Source organism: Carassius auratus, chromosome 13 (assembly GCF_003368295.1).
Source record: "Carassius auratus strain Wakin chromosome 13, ASM336829v1, whole genome shotgun sequence".
Lineage (NCBI taxonomy): Eukaryota > Metazoa > Chordata > Actinopteri > Cypriniformes > Cyprinidae > Carassius > Carassius auratus.
Window position 1 is genome coordinate 25,205,704 of NC_039255.1, and position 21,542 is coordinate 25,227,245.

Sequence of the window (21,542 nt, forward strand, 5' to 3'; positions counted from 1 at the left end):
AGGCATTGGAGATCATTTTAGCTGAACAGCCTATCATTTTTTGCACCTCTTTATAGGTTTTCCCCTCTCTAATCAACTTTTTAATCAAAGTACGCTGTTCTTCTGAACAATGTCTTGAACGACCCATTTTCTTCAGCTTTCAAATGCATGTTCAACAAGTGTTGGCTTCATCCTTAAATAGGGGCCACCTGATTCACACCTGTTTCTTCACAAAATTGATGACCTCAGTGATTGAATGCCACACTGCTATTTTTTTGAACACACCCCTTTCAACTAATTCAACTAATTGCCCAATTGCACAGCCTTAAGAGCGTGCATATCATGAATGCTGGGTCTCATTTGTTTTCTGAGAATCTACTGAACCTACTGGTAACTTGTTTGCCACGTGGCAATAAAAAAATATACGAAAAACCTTGATTATTCTGGTTAGTCACATTGTACTGCTATTATTTTGAACAATACTGTATATATATATATATATATATATATATATATATATATATATATATATATTGAAGGAGTGGGTGCCGAGTTGCCATATCCTTCATACTGATATTAATTATGTCACAGTGTCTGGGTTGTGTTCTCTGGGGTTCCACTAGATGTCCTCCTTTCTCACGGTGTCTGTCACCAGATCACTTCCTGTTCCCTTATTTGGTCACCTTCCTCCTTGGTGAGGAGACAGGTGGGGAACAATCAATTACACAACAAGGAGGAAAGGTGACCAAATAAGGGAACAGTAAGTGATCTGGTGACAGACACCGTGAGAAAGGAGGACATCTAGTGGAACCCCAGGGAACACAACCCAGACACTGTGACAAATTAACTACTATGTACTTCCATAAAAAAATAAGAACAATGTACTTATTGTGTTCATATTGTATTGTAAAACACTTTTGCTGCTATTGAGGTGGGACAGGGGTAAGGTTGGGGAGAGGGTTGGAGGTATGGGTAAGTTTAAGGGTGGGTTAAGGTGTAAAGTATGGGTCAACAGTGTAATTATAAATGTAATTACAGAAATTAAATACAGATGTAACTACATGTCGTTTTTTTTAATATAAGTACAATGTAAAAACATGTATGTACACAATAAGTACATTGTACTAAATTATTAACTAAATGTAAGTACATAGTAGTTAAGGCCACTTAATATAAAGTGGGTCCCACGATTTCTTGTTTGACTATTAATCAAGTTATGGCAAGAGTGAAATCTGTAACCTTATGTGCGCTTATGAGATATTAAAGAATCCTGTTCTACCCTGTATTTCTTTTCCTCAAAATTAATGTCCACATATTATGTGTGTGTATCCAACCGTAATAAGACACGCCAGTGCTAGAAAGCCTTGAATTTTAGATAAGTTCTCTGTGTATGTGTGTTAGTATCTGTCTGTACAGGGAGAAGCTCAGACAGTCCCAGGCCAAACGATCAACTGCCAGTGTCCAGCATATCTTTGGAGAGTTTATCTAGGTTTTGGAACCAGTCAGAATTTTGTTGTCTTATGTTTTGACGCAATTAGTATCCTCTGTCAGGGTATAACTGTGGTTGATTTTGAGTTGTACAGGGGGCAGCCTACGAACTCCGTCGAGAGTATTGAAGCTGACTTCTGCTGATGAAATTGCAAACTATTTTCTTCAAGTAAAATAATAATTATTAATTGAACTCATCTCTGACTCCTGCTCTTTATTGCCAAATATCTGGTCCTTGGGCTTTAACTGTAAATTCCCCTACAATATCAACCTACATAAAATATGGTGAACAAGCAAGAAAAAGTTTTAATATAATTGCATTAGAAACTAAATATCAAAGAAATTGGCATTTAAAAAACAAACAAACAAAAATGGTATACTTTACAAACAAAACATACAGTTCAAGATGTGTTATGACACTTTTTGGTTGTCAAATGTGTAACATGTTCACTGATATTAATATATCCAATATATTAGTCACAATTCAACGAGTATTTGTCATAGCTTTTCATACTTCCAGTATTACAAGATGCACCACTGTCATGGTTAGATGTAGTGTTGTAGTTTTGAATCTTATTGTTATGTATTGTGTTATATCTGATATTACCGAAGGGTTTAATTTCCCCTCAGACACTGATAAGTTGTCTGAATTACAATTATCCATCCTTCACAGCTGAAATTTATCTAAGTTGGGAGGTAGGATGCAGATTTGTTGAAAGGCTGCTTTATTTCGTCTCGACTGAAAACTGGTGGTTGAAGATTTTAGATGCAAACTTGTTGCCATGGAAGCAGAACAGACTCATATTTAAGGAAATGTAGATCAACTGCATATTGTTTATTGAATGACAAAAAAAACTGGATGAGGAGTAATTTCTTACTGTTAAATTCTGAAAAAACAGAGGTGTTAATCACAGGAGCTAAAAACTCTGCTTGTAATAACCTAGAACACTGTCTAAGACTTCATGGTTGCTCTGTCAATTCTTCGTCATCAGTTAGGAACCTAGGTGTGTCTTCTGCAAGACAGTTTTGTTTATTAATTGTCAAAGTGCACACACAAAATTTACAGTGTACTTTTAAATTACATTCTGCATTTTGAGAGTTTTAGGGTTACAAAATGGATAATATACTGGCAGAAAATGACCAGTACTTTTTTGTTCTTCTAAATTTGTTTTTTCTAGCAGCATACCTAACTGAACATCAATTATATGTACAAGCTAATAACAAGGTGTATCCTAAATAAGACATGATAGAAAGCTTCCATGGATTCTAATGGTTCCCAAGAGAACCATACACCCTCACATTCAGCAGCACTACAGTATATAAAGTGAGAGTATTTCTATCATTCAGGTGTGTGGGTAAAGTCTGTTGTTGGTCACAGGCTTTTCAATCTCACACAAAGTCACTGAGGAGTTTGGATAATAAAACACAAACCCAAATCCAGCATAGAGAGGCTCAGTGAACGTGGAGGTGAATGTGTGTAAGTGTGTGAGTGTGTGTGTGTCAGACACGCTGTAGAAGGACAGACTGCCGGCTGGAATGTCCACATACACTCCTACTCTTTTAGAGGAGCCTGAAGATACACATATGTCAGTTTCCTTGTTATTGTGTCGGACAGTAAACCTGTTTTCAGAGCAGATCAGACTCCAGGAGTTTTCATTGAATCCAAATACACAGTCATCACTTGCTCCTTTCCTGCTGACTTCTTTATATGTCACTGATATAAAAGCATATCCACTCCATTCAGCTTCCCAGTAACAGCGTCCAGACAGACTCTCTCTACACAGAACCTGGGGACACTCATCAAATCTGTCTGGATGCTCAGGATATGACTGATCCTCTCTCACACGTGTCACCTGTCTGTTTTCCTCAGACAGAATGAGACAAGTGTGTGCTGTGTTTGGATCCAGTGTGAGGTGACAGGCATCTGAACACAAGAAGAGAGACATTTATAATGCAACACAACAATAATCACTAAAGGGGTGTATGTGTGTGTCTTGTGTAGACGTACATTTGCGTAGTCCAGCTAAAATCCTGAACTCTCCTCCATGAGCCACACTATAAAACACACAGTGTCATATTCTGCACATCAGATACAATCAGTAAACTCACATACACAGCACTGACTCTTCCTTGTCAGGTAAAAGTGCACTAAAACTCAAGGGCTTGTAGATTTGAATGTGAGAACTTACACAAGAAATATTCATACTTGTTAGTTGATATTTACACTCACAATCTGATGAGAAAAGCTGATGTTTTGTTTTGGAAACATACACAATAATCAAAATACCCGTCTTTTATTAATTTATTAATAAAACGACTCAGTGTTCATCTTCAGTTCTCTCTTCACAGCAGTTCAGTCAGTGTACTGTTTGAGTACATGAATTACTCCGGGATATTGTTTTGTTTGAACTCAGAGTTTGAACCTCTGATCACAGCCCGACCTGTCAGTGATCTCATTAACTTGCAAATCAGGCTTAAAATCCTGTAGTGTGAACTAGGCATAAGGGGAAGGCCATTAAAGTAACAAAATGCAAAGTAACAACTCTGTAGGTTGGGGTCTCCAAACTAGATCCTGGAGGGCCATTGCCCTGCAGAGTTTAGCTCCAATTGGCCTTAACACACCTATCTGGAAGTTTTCTAGAGTGTCTAGTAAGAGCTTGAATTTACTGACTTATTTCCCAGATAGCTGGATGTCAAGGGTTTGTGAGTCCCGTTCTATGGTCCGTTTAGATGGATTAAAAAAAAAAAAACTAATATAGTTTTGTGCCCTGTGTCATTTACATTTCACCAGGTTAAAATAATATATCACGCTTTATTTGTAACACATGATTTATTTGTAACACATTAACCTCAAAACCTTTTCAGCTATGTCTGCTATTAGAAATTTGCACAGGACTAATATTATCAGTAGTCAGTGTTGGTATTGTATCAGACACTTGCAATTAACATTAGGCTATATGAAAAACAAGTTTTTTGGTGGAGAATGAGGAGATCTGTGTTTTGTCTGTCAACAGAACAACCACATTTGATGCAAGTGCATAGCATTATACACTTTCATCAACTTTTACAGGTTATATAACATTTATTGTTGCTATATGGGTGCTTAGTTTTTCTTGTTGTTTAACACACTTGGCCAAAATCTCATGATATAAATGATTAATGCTTATGCACAGGATATTTAAAATGTACCAAAGAATATTGGCTAGACGGCAAATAGCCTAACCTACCTTGCTCTTCAAACAAACAAAAGCATTAGCCTTTACAGACATAGGGCCCTATCATACACCCTGCGCAATGCAATGCACAAGTGTGTTTGTTAGTTTCAGTCCGGCGCTGTTCGTATTCATATTCAAACATCAGTTATTTATTTGTTTGCATTGCAAAAAAGTGGAGATGTCTCCAGGCTGTGTGCCTCGTGTCAATCTGAGGGGAGACGGGGTGAAGTGACAAGGTTTCGCTGAGAGCTTGAGTATCCAATGGCATTACGAGCTTTAGTGACAAGCTCTTTGTAATACTTATCATTGGTTAAATATTTGTAAAACCCTCTCATTAATATAACAATAAAAAAGTATAACAGAAATATATGAAGTTTGGATAATTTTTCATGACTCACCTGACTGAGCTGTATGGCCACTGCCATACTCTACCATACAGAAAGGACACTGGCCTATAGGACCGAGTTAATATGTCACACTGTACAACTTTAATTAGTATTTAATTATGGTAAAGAGAAAGTTTAGCTATGTAGGTGTAGATGTTAATAAAACACAATCTAACAGGTAGAAAATTTAATTATAAACATCTAAACCTTTCAGAACACAGCAAGTGCCCCACTGTACATGTGACAAGAATCAACGAATCAGCTTCATCCTTTCCCGTAACAAAATTAAAAACTAAGCCAAGATGGAGAAACAGCTGGTCATAGCTGATAGACATTTTTTAAATGAATTGATTAGCAGAGCAACTGCAAGGGATTTTTAGTGCTGGAAATCTATTTATCCTTTGCTAAAACTTCTGCTTCTTCATGGAGAGCAGGTCATGGTTGCTTAGCAACAGCAGATGTCACGGAACGCAAGCATAAAGCACAGGCTACAGAGTGCTTTGGAAAAAAGGAGAAAACGGTGCGCCTAGCATTTTTCCCCACACTTTTCAGGTGCAACATACAATTGTGGTTTTGTTTTGAATGAGAAAAAAAGCATATTGCTGGAGTTGGTCTTGACCAATGAGAACATTTGAGGTGTTCAATAACCAAGCCTGAGAAGATAAAAATTTTTACTACAGCCCTACATCTTCCATTTGTGCAAGTGAGTTTTGTAACAGAAATATCACAAAAGTAGTAGTAAAAATCAACGCAACTAAATATTTATGTTTGAGTGCTAAAGTAAAAATGTAATACACACTTGTGCCTGTATTGGTGTTTACAAATTTGTAACTACTGGTCTGCAACACTGAATTTAAAACAGGAGTTTTAATTATTGTGTATGTGTAAAAGTTTAAACATTTAAGCTTTGCACATCAGAGGTTTAAAAGTAAATTTCAGATTACAAACTATTTAGATTTCTCAAATTCAGATTTGAAGCTCTCATTTTTTCTCTCTTTTGCTACTCTTTTATCTTCATACTTGCTGATCAACATACTTGATTTTTTCCAGCGTGCAGTTTGGATGGTTGAGCAGCTTAACTTCTGATTCTCTGAGGTGATTGTAGCTCAGATCCAGCTCTTTCAGAAGTGAGGGGTTTGAACTCAGAACTGACATCACATAACAACAGCCTTCCTCTGTTACCATACAGCCAGATAATCTACAGAAACCAACAGCCAACAGTCCACGACATTAGTTTGTCCCCATGAGAAAAAAAATATATATACACTATCTGAATAGGGCATATGTGTGTATTCTTATAAATAAAAATATAATTATATAATTATTATTTAATAAAATACATACTTTTTATAATGTGTACTTTGTTTCAAGTCAGAAATCAAGGGCAAGTCTAAATTGATATGTTTATTTATTTTTATAAATACCTCAGTATGTTCAGTTGACAATGCGACTTCTTCAGTCCATTAAAGAGGATCTTCACTCCTGAATCCAGCAGGTCATTGTTACTCAGGTCCAGCTCTCTCAGAAAAGAGTTTAATGATTGCAGAGCTGAAGACAAACTTTCACAGCATTGACCAGTGAGATTACAGAGGACCAATCTAAAGAGAACAATAAAGGAGAAAGTATGGAATTGGATACTTATGGTTAGGAATTAGATACTTGTTATGAAATGTACATTCTGTTTTCAGCTTATTGATTCCTGTTCACACATCTTCCGAAAGACCAGATAACGGGAAGCATGATTGATTGTTTAAATTATATGAATGATGTGATCAAATTGATGAATCCTAAAAACTGTATTAGAACGGTACTTGTAGTTTATTATATCTGGGGTTTTGATGTTTTTCAGTAACTTGTGAGCATACAATTGGTTAAGACCAGACGCCCAGGGGATACAGTTATCTTTCAATGTTACCATGTTAGCAGGGACCTTTCTCTGTCTCATTTGAACTCAGAAGGTGAAACTCTGTAAATAAGATTATTTCTGCAGAAATTAAAATCAAGTCAAAGACAAACTCTTTGACAGGTTTTTCACCCTCAGTTTCACATTTATTGATCAATTTCAGAAACTACACACCCTTGCTTCGAAAGTAAAGTTTACACAAAACAAACTGAGTAGTGTCACAGGTCGATCATTTATAATCAAAGCATTGCATCCCTTTTCCATGGTTGTGTCATTTAGCTGGGTGTAGAGGGAACTTCAGAGGGAAAAATATTTTATTTTAATTATTTTGAGCTAGCCTATCAATGTTTGTTTATTCACTGGCAAGGGTGCTGAATCTTAAGTATTATGTGCATTTTAAAATGTATAGAGTATGACATTTGTAAAAAAAAAAATATAAGAACCAGCTGGAATTCCCTATACTTTGATAATGTGATGATTTCTAGAACAATACCCTGCTATTCAAGCAGCCAGCTTGGATAAGCATTTGAGAAAAGCCAACAGAGATGGACAAGTACGAACAAAGCGTTTGAATAGTTCTTTGCTATGAGTGCTATGACTGTAAAGGTGAAAACTTCCTTAAGCTTCTTTGCCTTCTTTGTTATGTTAATCTTTAACTGTTGAAAATTGTAATATTTACAAAAATATATATAAATATATATGTCAGGGCCGTGAAGAGAGAGAATTCAAATGCAGAGGATACGTGCAACAGTTTATTGGGTACAATAATAAAAAATTCCCAAAAATAAACCAACGTAAAAAACAACTCCATAGCCGTCCGTACAGACACCTGTGGACACAGGCTATGGAGACTACCTCTGGTGCAATGCCCAACGCGAGGTGGAAATGAGACTGAGAATCTCAGGCAAACAGCCAACTACAACAACTCCTCGTCTATGCGTCCTGAGCACAGCAGCCAAAAGGTGAGGAAACGGACACACAGCACAAGCACAAGAAAGCAGACATGTGACTACAATGACATCTAAAGACCCTGCTACCTGGTGGTGGAAGACCATACACCCCCCCCCCCCCAAAAAAAAAACAAAACAAACAAACAGTCTTTCCTGTCAGATCTGGTCTATTCATATTTATTTATACATATTCATAGCTTTCTAGTGCGTTTTCTTTGTAATTTGACAGGGCACTTATTTGGAGGTCGAGATGATGTACCTCATTTTTCCTCCGTCTCTTTTGAAAGCCCCATTAAAAATGTGGGTACATTTGTGTTATAACAAAAAGCAGCCCATGCAGATAGGTTGCTCATGTCTGGACACACACATATGAATGCAGATTTGCCTGCAGTTTGCCTTGACAGGTTTTGTATGCTCCCAGAATTTCAGATTTGTTGATTTTTCTACATACAAACCGCTAAGCACTGGTGGTAACTATACATTTTTTTTATTTGGTTACTTCCAACAAATGTTGTGTGTTAAAACAGTTTTGCACACAAGCCGCTCTTAAACAAGTCCTCAGTTTTTATGTAGCCTAATGCTGTATAATATAAAACATAATTGATAAACAGAGAAAGATTTAGAATTGATCAAATTCAAATGATACCCAATACTAATCATAACACCCATCCACAACAACATTTAAACAAAATAAATTATATTTGTGGCAGGAGTGTCCAATCAAAAAATGAAGGAGGACAAATAAAATAAATAGTCTTGCTCTGTCGGTGCAGTGACAAGTAAAAGTTAATACATTTGAAAATATATAGTGATAGAGACTTGAACATGTAAGGTCAGATTTTTTATTTTTAAAATAGTGCAATATTTTGATACTACAGCTTATTTATATTATATGATCTGTATACATTAATATTTATTTAAAATAAAAAAAATATAATTGATAAATAACTGTTAAACTAAAATTGCTTGTGTAATAATATATAATAATTTATATTTTTAATTTTAGCAATTTTTTTTGTTAGCAATAGTGACCTTTAATTTGGAGCAAGATTAACTGGAGTGACTTTGTGTCAGACATGTGTCATTTCTCTCACATCTGACTGGTCTAGCTTTAGTTTGAGATCTCTAACCCAGAACATAACCTGCCCCGGAGCAGGTTAGCCTTGGAGTGTAAGTTACTATGGCAATGAATGCCGCTAAAAGCCAAGTCATTTACGTGGTACCTAAAACCTAGGATTGGTGCAAACTAACCTGTAACTTACCTGTCTAGCCAGCTAATCCAGCTTCATGGTACAGGCCCCTAGTCAAAATAAACCTACTTTAATTCACAATTAACCAAAACAAAAAACAGCTGGTTTATGACCGACTACCACACACAAACATAATAAAATGTCCCAGGCCTGGTCCTGTTTCTCCCTGCAATGTCACTACACCTTGCATTGAGCTCCTCTTAAGGAGACTAGTGTGGCATGCAGGAGTCCTTCATTTGCACTTTTGCTATCAGTCACACTCCATTTCCATGACTTTCAGCCCCACCCTGCTTGCAACAAGCTGGTTCAGGTGTGTTTGATTAGGGTTGGAGCTAAACAATTCAAGGCAATGGTGCTACAAACAAAATTTCAGGGAATTTGAATACTCAAACCTACTTTGGGCCAATATAACATGCATGTGTACACCTGAATGATCTCAAAACCCCCTAAAAGTGCTCTAAAAGGAACTGTGTACTTAAATCATGTAAAAATCTTAATCTTAATCATCAAATGATTTTTAGTTTACTGTTTGTAAGGGCTGGAACGATACATATATTCGTACCGAACCATCACGATACAGATATCTCGGTTCGGTGTATGAGGCCTTACAACGAATACAGGTAATTACACCTCAATCCAGAAGGGGTCGCTTGCGGCAATGTAATGCTGTTTGATAACCGGCTGCCAACAGAAGAACAGTGAATGTTGTGAGTTGCGCACTTGAAAACAAAGCCCACTAGACAGTGACCATGTGCTGATTTTGAATGCATCTCTCACAGACTGACAAAGGAGTATACTTTAACCCCCTGGAGTCAATTAACACGTATACGCGTTATGAGGCATTTTCTCCTGATAACCCCGAAAAGAACTTAAATTACATTTTCAGTTTTGATCATACAGATAAGAGCAATACATCAATCGAATCTGTAAAGGGTCTACTTTTTTGTGTACAGACATAATAGCAACAAAACTTTGTCCATTTATAAAATAAAGATAACAAACAAGGTGTGCTGTCTGCAGCCTTTGTCTGCAGTGATCTTCATTTACAAATGCGACATTAAAATGAAGTGTAACTCAATGAATACTCAACGAAGAGACACGAGACATAAATCTATAGAAAGCTTGACATGTCTACTTTTAACAGATATCTGCCGAAAACAAATATCCTGTGCTAAAGTAATACATATGAAAACAACTCGTTATCTGTTTTTCACGTCTCCCTTCATTATCTTGTAATGTGACCACGCCCCTCGTGCTGAACGCTCTATTCAGATTCTAATGTTTCACTGAAGCGTGCGGCTTGAATACGCCACACAACAGAAGATAACGCAGCGAGACTGTTCTTCACGTTTTTTAATTTTACTGTTTGCTTCGCAATGAGAAGGATAAGACATAAATGTATCAAATAAATGTAACTGTAATCAATGTAACAAACAATGCTGTTCTTTCAATTTATCCCCGCTAAAAAAAAACAGAAAAAATATTCACAGCTCTTTTCAACACTATTAATAATAATAATAATAATAATAATAACAATAAATGTTTTTTGTATAGAAAATCAGATTGTTAAAAGGATTTCTGAAGGTTTGTGTGACTTAAGAAATGATGCTAAAAATTCAGCTTTGAAAGTCAGCTTTGATTGTTCCTAATAAACTGTTTAACTGCACTCGCAAGTGAATATTAAATTATGTTGTGGGATAATTAAATATATTCTAAATAAGCTACAAACATAAAATTATTTGCATTTATTTTGTCCTTACATTCGTTCTTGTAACACCTTCCTCTCAGACACACAGCTGATTGAAAGGCTCATTATGCAGCTCATTATCAGGGCCTTCGTCTTCTCAGGTGTAAATGATGAACTATCACAATGATATTTATGATAGTTGACACCTTCTCGCATATGACTTTTTCCAACAAAAAGTGTCTCAGAAAATTTAAATCAATATATTGTTTTCTGTGAGTGAGTAAACAAGATGATTTTCACATAATTTAGAAAGAAACCGAGCATAATAGATTTTGTTCTATTATTGTACTGAAATTGTATTGAACCGTGACCCCCAAACTGAGGTACGTACCGAACCATGACATCTGCGTACCGTTTCACTGTTTGAATACCTGCAGTCTTAGCTACTCCCCTTTTTTAATTACAGATTACTACCAGCTGTTGGTATGGAAAATGCAGATGAAGACCTATCTTGCTAGTTGGCTGTAGTCTGTTGTATATTCAAGCTCAACCTTTGACCCAGATGCAGGCAATGCGATGCAACACCTTTGGTTGCCTTTTCAATTCGGAATTGATTTCAAAGCTCTTTGGTAATACTTTAGAATAGGGAACATCTTATATTGGCTTATTTTTGTGATTGTGGTGCGTTTATTAAAGCTTTTATTTTATATTATGTTATGTTTCATATTTTTTAAATTCTCATCTTGTATTGTGAAACTTAATTGAATAATACTTAAAATCAATTATTTGTGGTCACGGTTTGTGTGTGCACTTTAGATGGGTTAAATGTAGAGCACGAATTCTGAATATGGGTCACCATACTTGGCTCTATGTCACGTCACTTTCACTATATATATATATATATATATATATATATATATATATATATATATACACACACACACACTTTATAATTAGAACAAAATAAAGATCTTTGAAATAAAGATCTTATAAAAATCTGATATTTTCCAAACAGCTATTCATTCCCATTTTTTAACATAATAAGTGAATGTAAAAATCAAACCTCAGTATGTTTAGTTGACAGAGTGAACCCTTGAGTCCAGCACAGAGAAGCTTCACTCCTGAATCCTGCAGATCATTGTTACTCAGGTCCAGCTCTCTCAGACAGGAATTTGAAGATTGTAGAGCTGAAGACAAAATTTCACATTGCTGAAGAGAGAGACCACATCCAGCAAATCTATAACAGAAAACAACATTGTAAAGATTGTAATAAAGATGTCTTATTTTCTTTTTTAAGAATGCCAATAAAACAATCTTTAATTGACCACATATCTAATATGCTGTGTTACAAGAAGTTCTTTGAACAAAGATCATGTTCAAATTAAGTAGCTTTTGACTACTAAGTAATACTTTGTTTGTGATATGAATATAATAGTTTTTAATTGTGAATGTGAGATCGTTGTAAACATATTTTACACATTGCTGTGTTTCTACTGTGTACTGTTCCATGTGTTTTCAAATTCTTATGTCTTTTCTACTTCAATGCTCATAATAAATTTGTGTAATATGAATAAAAACAGGGTTGAAATTTCATATATTAATTAGACACACAAAAAGTCAGATTCACAATTACTGAAAAAAAAAAAAAATTATGTCTGTGATTCCCAACAATGGACCTGGAGCACACCCTTGTTTTAGATGTTACCCTTTTCATTTCAGGCCTTTGAGTCACTACTAATGAGGTGATGAGTAGATTCAGGTGAGTTTGAAAAGGGAAACATGTGCAGAGCTGAGGGTTTTCCAGGACCAAAGTTTGGGAAACTTACGTGATAACATGAATAGCCTACTCACATAACTTTTTTGCAGTTCATCACAGCTGGTATCAGTCTCCATCTACCCTCTTCTGATGTGTTGTATTTCATAGGATCAAACTCATCCAGCACCTCATCTGACATCTGAATTATGTAGGCTATTGCTGAGCAGTGAGAAAGAGAGAGTTTCTTCTCTGAGAGTTTGTCTGATTTCACAAACTCCAGAATTTCTCTTGACAGAGTCTGATCTTTCACCTCCAGCAGGCAGAGGAAAAGATTGATAGATCTGTCTGCTGAGAGACATTGGTAATGCTTTTTAAATTGATTGCTGAATCTGTCATCATCATAATCCAAATTACAATAATAATCTGTTTCATTGTCACTCTTAATTGTGTCTTTGATGTACTTTGTGATGTCTCTGATAGTGGAAGAGCTGTTCTCTGTGTGTGGCAGTAGATCTTGTGAGAGTGTCTGATTGGACTCAAGTGAGACCCCCAGCAGGAACCGCAGGAATAGATCCAGATGTCCTTTTTCACTCTGAAGAGTTTTTTTAACTGCTGATCTTAGTAATGCATACAGAGGGTTTCCCTCAGACCTGTCACACATATTCTCATAATTTTCATATTCTATATACTGAAACAACTCCAGTGGCTCCATGTTGTTCATCAGATGAGAGCAAAACACATATAATGCAGCAAGAAACTCCTGAAGGCTCAGATGTGTGAAGCAGTAGACTTTCCTCTGATGAATCACAGATTCCCCCCTAAAGATTTCAGTGCACATCCCAGAATACACTGAGGCCTCAGTGACATCTATGCCACACTCTCTCAGGTCCTCCTCATAGAACATCACATTGCCCTTCATCAGCTGATTGAAAGCCAGTTCAGCAAGTTTCAGAATCACTTCATCTAACTGTTGGCGATTCTCTGGATCTCCCTCTTCATATTTCTGATTCCTCATTTTTATCTGAATGAGCAGGAAGTGGATGTACATTTCAGTCAGAGTTTGAGGGATTTCTGCACTCAGATCTTCTTCCATGAGCTTCTGAAGCACAGTGGATGAGATCCAGCAGAAGATGGGTATGTGGCACATGATGTGGAGGCTTCTCACTTTTTTAATATGTGAAATGATTCTGCTGGCTTGATTCTCATCACTGATTCTCTTCCTGAAATATTCCTCCTTCTGTGGCTCATTGAATCCTTCAATCTCTGTCACACGGTTGATATATCTGGGGGGGATCTGATTGGCTGCTGCTGGTCTGGAGGTGATCCAGATGAGAGCGGAGGGAAGCAGATTTCCTTTTATTAAGTTTGACATCAAGACAGCCACTGATGAAGTCTCAGTCACACCTGAAACTTTTTCATTGTCTGAAAATATCAGTGTAATTCTGCTTTCATCCAGACCATCAAAGATAAACACAACTTTACACTCCTCATAAATCTTTAAGTCTAGATCTCCAAGATCAGGATGAAAGTCAAGTAAAAGTCTGTGAAGACTGTACTGGTCATCTTTAATTAAGTTTAGCTCACGAAATGGGAGCACAAACAGGAAGTCCACATCTTGATTGGCTTTTCCCTCGGTCCAGTCCAGAATGAACTTCTGCACAGAGACGGTTTTTCCAATTCCAGCGATACCTTTAGTAAGAACAATCTTTATTTTGTCTTTCTCCTCACATCTTGGTTCTCTTAAGGGTTTAAAGATGTCATTGCAGTAGATTGGAGTGTTATGTGAGAATTTTGTTTTGGGCATTGCTTCCTTCTGTAAAACCTCATGTTCCTCATTCACTATTTTACTCTCTCCATTTATGATGTAAAGCTGTGTGTAAATGCTGTTCAGAAAAGTTAGATTTTCTTGTATTTTGATTCCTTCAAATAACCTCTCATATTTGTTCTTCATGTTGTTTTTGTGGTGGTCTTTGGCTCTCAGTAGCTTATCATTTGGTCGGTGAGGATCCAGTTGCAGGTTTCCAGTCTCTCTGCAGGTCGACCAATCATCTCTATGCTCACAGCAGGGAAAAGAAAAAGAACACAGACAGAATGAGGTCTCAAGAGACAAGCTCTACTAAAGCCATGTGTCTTTCAAAGAAAAACAAATGAAAAAAAAAGAAACAGCTGAGACACACCATGCTGTTTCTATAAAGAAACTATCCCCCATCAGTTAGAACTCTATTTTTCAAATGACACTTAAAACTTGTAAGCCTTGCCATATTTTTTTTACGTTGAAACACTGTGTGTGTAACGATGATGGGTCGAATGATGTCAACTCAAACAGAGGTAAAAAAAAAGTGCTTTAAACAAAATACATTGCGTCAAAGCACTGAACAACATTCATTAGGAAAACAGTGTGTCAATAATGCAAAAAGAAATGTGTGTGTGAAAGAAATGCATAAAAGAAGAAAACCAAAATGTTAAATGACATGGATGATTGTTTATTGAGTATTCCATTATTTTATAGAGGGGGATCAAAATGACAACTTTATTCTGAGATGAAAGTGACGTGACATTCAGCCAGTATGGTGACCCATACTCAGAATTCGTGCTCTGCATTTAACCCATCCAAAGTGCACACACACAGAGAAGTGAACACACACACACACACACAGACACACAACCTGAACACACACCCAGAGCAGTGGGCAGCCATTTATGCTGCGGCGCCCGGGGAGCAGTTGGGGGTTCAGTGCCTTCTCAAGGACACCTAAGTCGTGGTATAGAAGGTGGAGAGAGCACTGTACATGCACTCCCCCCACCTACAATCATGCACTCCCCCACCTACAATTCCTGCCGGTCCAAGACTCAAACTCACAACCTTCCGATTGCGAGTCTGAGTCGCTAACCGTTAGGCCACGACTTCCCCGTGAGATAATAGAATGTGAAAAATGTAAAAAAATGGGAAAGATCCCATCTTGTAACTATTAAAGGTATAATATGATTTTAAATTCTAGTTCTTAACATACTTTTCGGTAACACTTTATTTTAACGTGTTCTTAAGTGTTACATATACTTACTATAATAACAACAATTAATTATGCATAATTACCCTAAACAAAATCATAATCCTTATAGAAGTACACATATTTAATAAATATTGCTCAGTACTTAAATACATGATTAAACAGTAACAAGGATACCTTAAAATAAAGCTACTTTTCTTTCTTTAAGGCCTTATACTTCAATTTCAGAGATATTGGGATCTTATTATGACTCCATTAGTAAATTGTTAAATTTTAAAAAATGTCAGTGTCAAAAACAAAATGTGGTTCACTATGCTGTTAAAGAGGAATTTAAATTTTCTGTCCATTTCATGTGTAAATTGTTTAATTTTACTCCACTTTTAACAATTCATCTGAAGGTAATGGTTTGGCAAGTTTTTTTTTTTTTTTTTTTTTGAGGAATTTAGGAAATCAAGAAATCACAGTTTTAAAAAAAAACAATTAAAAAGAAAACATTGTGACAGGTTGACAATAAGGCAATGATAAATTAAAATTAAAAAGTAAATCTCAAGAGAAAATTGCAATTTTTACATTTTACATTTCACCTCGTTCACTAGCTAGAGACTTCAGCAACAGTCAGATGAGTTAGAGTTAGCATGATTTATCCACGTATAAGGTGATCCTTGTGGAAAGGTTTAAAATGTGGGTACAGCAGTAACTTAACAAGGTTGGAAATTATTAGCTTAAGTTTTTTCTGTCCCTTGTCTGGTAATTGTCTTACCTGTTGTTAAGGGTCCCTGTTCCATGACTGAATTTGATGGGTATTTCCATGGATGCATCACTCTTCACAGACAAACAGCTGAGCTCTGGAGATGCTGCTCTCTGGTTCTGGTAGTGAACAACATCTCCATCCTCTCTCTCCTCATTCAGGCTCATTTCTTCTAAAGCTTCATTCAGTCTGCATCTAAAAGTGGGACAAATCTGATTATTTAGCTCATACTGTATGTGGTTCAGATTTTAGTTTTTTCAGAACAGTGTGAACAGCAGAAACCACAAAGAATTAAATTTTTGGTTCTGATTTGTGCCTCTTCCGTGAGTGGTCTTAAGTCAGATACAAGTCTGATGTTTGCAATGCGTTCCCTGTCTTGTATTTTACCTTTTGGGGTACAACAGCTTGACAAGAATCAAAATTCTGTCATTAATAACTTGAAGAGTTCAAATTTTTCAAAAAGATCTGGTTATATCGAATGATTCGTTCACGAACCGGAAATCACAAACTGCTTTGTTTTGAACTCTCTCTCACAACAGACACGGAAGAGAAGACAATGCTGAAAAAAGTCGTAGTTTTTGCTATTTTTGGACCAGACCAAAATATATTTTCGATGCTTCAAAATATTCTAATTGACCCTCTGATGTCACATGGACTACTTTGATGATGTTTTTCTTACCTTTCTGGACATGGACAGTAGACCGTACACACAGCTTCAATGGAGGGACTGAGAGCTCTCGGATTAAATCTAAAATATTAACTGTGCTCCAAAGATAAACGGAGATCTTACTGTTTTGGAACGACATGAGGGTAAGTTATTAATGAAATATTTTTTTTTTTGGGTGAACTATCCCTTTAAGAGTAGTCATTCGTACCTTTATGGTACTAGATTTTAGGCCTATCTATTAGTGGTAAAAAAAGGAACAAATATGTTAAAAAAAGGAACAAATATGTCCTTGTTCCAGTGACAAGCTTTTATACCCTAAATGGTGGGGCTGGGGAGGGGGTTATAGAAATTATTACTTTTATTTACAAAATGTTCTGTCCATTTCATGTCCATTTTTTTTTATTATTTTACTCCACTTTTAAAAATTTATGTGAAGGTAATGTTTGGCCACATTGTTTTTTTTGTTTTTTTTTGAGGAATTGAAGAAATCAAAAAATCACTGTTTTAAAATTTTAATAAAATATTAGCAAACATTGTGACAGGATGACAATAAGGCAATGATAACAGTTGATCTGAGCACATGATGCAGCTGAGGAACTGCTCACATAAGTGTAAAAATAAAATAATGCTGCCGTCGTTAAAGTCATTTTCACCGTATGGTAATCTGGCTCCAAATCTCAATAATTTATTTTTTATTTTTACCCCACTCTACAAAGTAGTGTAAATATTAATTCATATCATTTAATAACCATTGGCTTTCATCATCATTATTATTATTTTTTTTTTGAAAAATATTAACAATATCAAACGTTTTAGCTGAGGATGTTTCTGAAATTTGGTAGATTTGGCATTGATGAATTAATTATTAAATGAATGAATGCTATACAAATAATTACTAAATAATGAGAATGAAAACTAAAATGATATTAACTGACATACAGGTGATGACAATGAAGCGTGATTCTGAGAGCATATTCAGATGACAGCCCTCCAAATGTGGTGTGGAGCTGACTCATTTGCGGCAATGATGGATGAATTAAGTTTACCATAAAATGCCATTTAATTGACGATGTGGCTGAAGGTGTTCACATGGACACTGTCCACTACAAAGATGTTTATCACATCAAGCCACTGTCAGATAAAACCACATTTGCAGGCATTTTCGGTGATGTGAGTCTTTTCTTCTAAACATTAATTGAATTGTATAATGCAGCATTAAGATTTGGATATTTGGGTTAATATCTTCAAAATCAAACAGGTCTACCCCAACATACCAGCCATACCATGCACCGGATAATTCATAATAAAGTTTTATTGTCTAAAATATATAGTTAGACATTTCACCTCAGATCGTTCACTAGCTAGAGACTTCAGCAACAGTCAGATGAGTTAGAGTTAGCATGATTTATCCACGTATAAGGTGATCTTTGTGGAAAGTTTTCAAATGTGGGTACAGCAGTAACTTAACAAGGTTGGAAATTATTAGCTTAAGTTTTTTCTGTCCCTTGTCTGGTAATTGTCTTACCTGTTGTTAAGGGTCCCTGTTCCATGACTGAATTTGATGGGTATTTCCATGGATGCATCACTCTTCACAGACAAACAGCTGAGCTCTGGAGATGCTGCTCTCTGGTTCTGGTAGTTAACAACATCTCCATCCTCTCTCTCCTCATTCAGGCTCATTTCTTCTATAGCTTCATTCAGTCTGCATCTAAAAGTGGGAAAAATCTGATTATTTAGCTCATACTGTATTAGATTCAGATGTTTTTTTTTTTTTTTTCGGAACAGTGTGAACAGCAGAAACCACAAAAAAATAAATTTTTGGTTCTGATTTGTGCCTCTTCTGTGAGTGGTCTTAAATCAGATACAAGTTTGATGTTTGCAATGCGTTCTCTCTCTTGTATTTTACCTTTTGGGGTACAACAGCTTGACACCGTACATATTAGTACCTTAAGAGTAGTCATTCATACCCTTATGGTACTAATTTGTAGGCCTATCTATTAGTGGTAAAAAAAAAAAAAGAAAAAAAAGAAGAACAAATATGTCCTTTTAAGGGTCATGTTCCAGTGACAAGTTGTTGTACCTCATTTGGGGTGGTGGGGGGGTGGGGGGGGCAATTATAGAAATTATTACTGTTATTTAGCAAGGATGCTTTAAATTGATCAAAAGTGTTGATAAGATATTATAATCTTATTTTATATTTCAGATGAATGCTGTTCTTCTGAACTTTCCGTTCATCAAAGAAACCTGGGGGGGGGGGGGTCTAATCTGTTTTCAACATAATAATAATAAATGTTTTATAAGCAGCAAATCAGCATATTAGAACGATTTCTTAAGGACAATGTGAGGACTGGAGTAATGATGCTCAAAATTCAGCTTTTTGATCAAAGGAATAAATTACATTTTAATCAAAAATATTTCACAATATTTATGTGTTTGCTGTAATTTGGATCAAATAAATGAAGGCTTGGTGAGCAGAAGAGACTAAAAAAACTTACTCATCAGAACCTTTTGACTGATAGTGTATTAAAACACAATTTCTAAAGTGCCCACGTCAAAATTAGTGCAATATATTTGTTGGAAATATCTAATACACCATTGAATTATTAGGCTGTGAGCCTGTTAATCATATTATTTTTGTGTTGCTGTCTGCTCTAGCTCCCTCCCTCGCTGTACAATAAATCCATGTTAATATCGGTCTCTGCTAAAAATTTAATGCACCTTCACAATCGACATTGATGCCTTTTAGCGCAGTATATTGAATGATGATAACAAGACCAGTCTCCGTTTACGACACTAGTAAGCTGCTCACGGGTCTTTCAGGCTTCTGCACGTTATCTGCTTCGGCACTACAATGACTCTCTTCTCCACAAATAATTGAGATCGTAGTGCAGATATAGTGTAGGATCAATATCGAGTTTGAAATAAGGTCCACATAAAAGCTAAAATATCATTAGCCTATTACAAATAAGATATATAAAGCTCATGAACGTACCTCGAGGATTTCAGTTTGCTTTAGTCGGATGATTCTTTCGCTTTCGGTTTGTTCAGCTGATGTCTGAAGCGGATGACGCTCAGATCCACGGCAGAGGGCGCTGCAACCCCCAGCAGAGTCACCTTCAATACTCTCTTCTGTCTTAGTGGAGATATTTAAGCACATTTCAAATTGTAAAAAAAAAACAACACATATATATATATATATATATATATATATATATATATATATATATATATATATATATATATATATATATATAAAGAGTTGATGTGTAATTCTAAAGGAGCTTATATAAGAAAAAAAAGTAAAACTGTTTTCCTAAACTTAATTTGGCCCAGCCTGAGACCAAACTATGATTGGTCCGTTGTTAATCAGTTGTTGTGATTGTGATATCAATCCTGTTAACTGTTGAATGTTACTTTTTTATAGTGTCTATGAACAGCATACCTGCAGCACTCTGTTTGCCAAAAAAATAAAAGCGTTTTTAATTTGATTAGGATAAATTAAACAGTTTATTCCTTCATGTGACTACCAGAACAATTTATATGGACCTATTACTGTATAAAAAAGAGAGCCGTGGGAACGGAGCGAGGCCGGTGGAATGATTGGAAATGAGCAAGACTCACCGGTCTCGCTTCCCACAGAGGAGATCTGAAGAATACAAAAATGAAGCGACGACAGTGAAGGATGAGAGAGGACCAGCCCTGGGCTTTATTTTGTGTTTGGTTTTTGTTTGTGCACGATGGTCATCCGCAAGGGGCTGTCGCGCTGTTTTGTATTTATTTTGTTATTAAAGTGTTTCATTTGATTGTTCACCGGTTCCCGCCTCCTTCTTCCTGTGATTATGTGCAGTTGTGCAGTACATGCAGTTCTTTGTCCACAATTTAAATATTTTTAACATCACAAAAGGATGTTGTGAAGAAGTAATTAGAGGTAAAGCACCATAGGTTTCTACTATTTCCATTAGTTTTCTTAGTCTTCTTCTTCCGCTCTGTAAGTCTATGGCAGCCCATAGAACTGTATGGCAGTTTTCCCTCTTGATTCCTTGGCTCATGTGGAGTCAAATGCAAAATAAAAAAAATGTACTGATCATTTTACCAAAATGATCTTAGATCATCTTTCGACTATGTTGGCAAAAAGTTATTAAAATCTTTATGATGAACCCAACCATTCTTAAATAACACTTGAGCAAAATGAACGAATAGCATCTTCTGACCAAACTCGGTACGTCATCAAAAGCATCATCTATGCTATCTGATGGTTAGGATAGGCTCAGTTCTAGGGCCGCTACTCTTCACGCTTTAATATGTTACCCTTGGGAGATATCATCAGGAAACATGGTGTTAGCTTTCACTGTTATGCTGATGATACGCAGCTCTATATTTCCTCGCAGCCCGGTGAAACACACCAATTTGAAAAACTAATGGAATGCATAGTCGATATAAAAAATTGGATGACGAGTAATTTCTTACTGCTAAATTCAGAAAAAACAGAGGTGTTAATCATAGGG

General features: G+C 36.1%; 1 protein-coding gene across 2 annotated transcripts; it reads right to left on the bottom strand.

Moving 5' to 3' along the window:
• Positions 1–2,431: 2,431 nt before the first annotated feature.
• Positions 2,432–20,162, bottom strand: LOC113113103 (NACHT, LRR and PYD domains-containing protein 3). 2 transcript variants are annotated; one of them, XM_026279268.1, is made up of 9 exons: positions 20,030–20,162; positions 18,563–18,745; positions 16,383–16,565; positions 12,710–14,665; positions 11,922–12,095; positions 6,493–6,666; positions 6,105–6,266; positions 3,476–3,522; positions 2,432–3,391 (listed from the first exon to the last, which is right to left on the bottom strand). In XM_026279268.1, exons 2-9 carry the CDS (start codon positions 18,715–18,717, stop codon positions 2,811–2,813), a joined length of 3,432 nt encoding a protein of 1,143 aa, XP_026135053.1. In that variant the 5' UTR covers positions 18,718–18,745; positions 20,030–20,162; the 3' UTR covers positions 2,432–2,810. The 2 variants fall into 2 exon arrangements, with proteins under 2 accessions (XP_026135053.1, XP_026135054.1); XM_026279269.1 differs by lacking the exon at positions 16,383–16,565.
• Between the last annotated feature and the right edge of the window lie 1,380 nt (positions 20,163–21,542).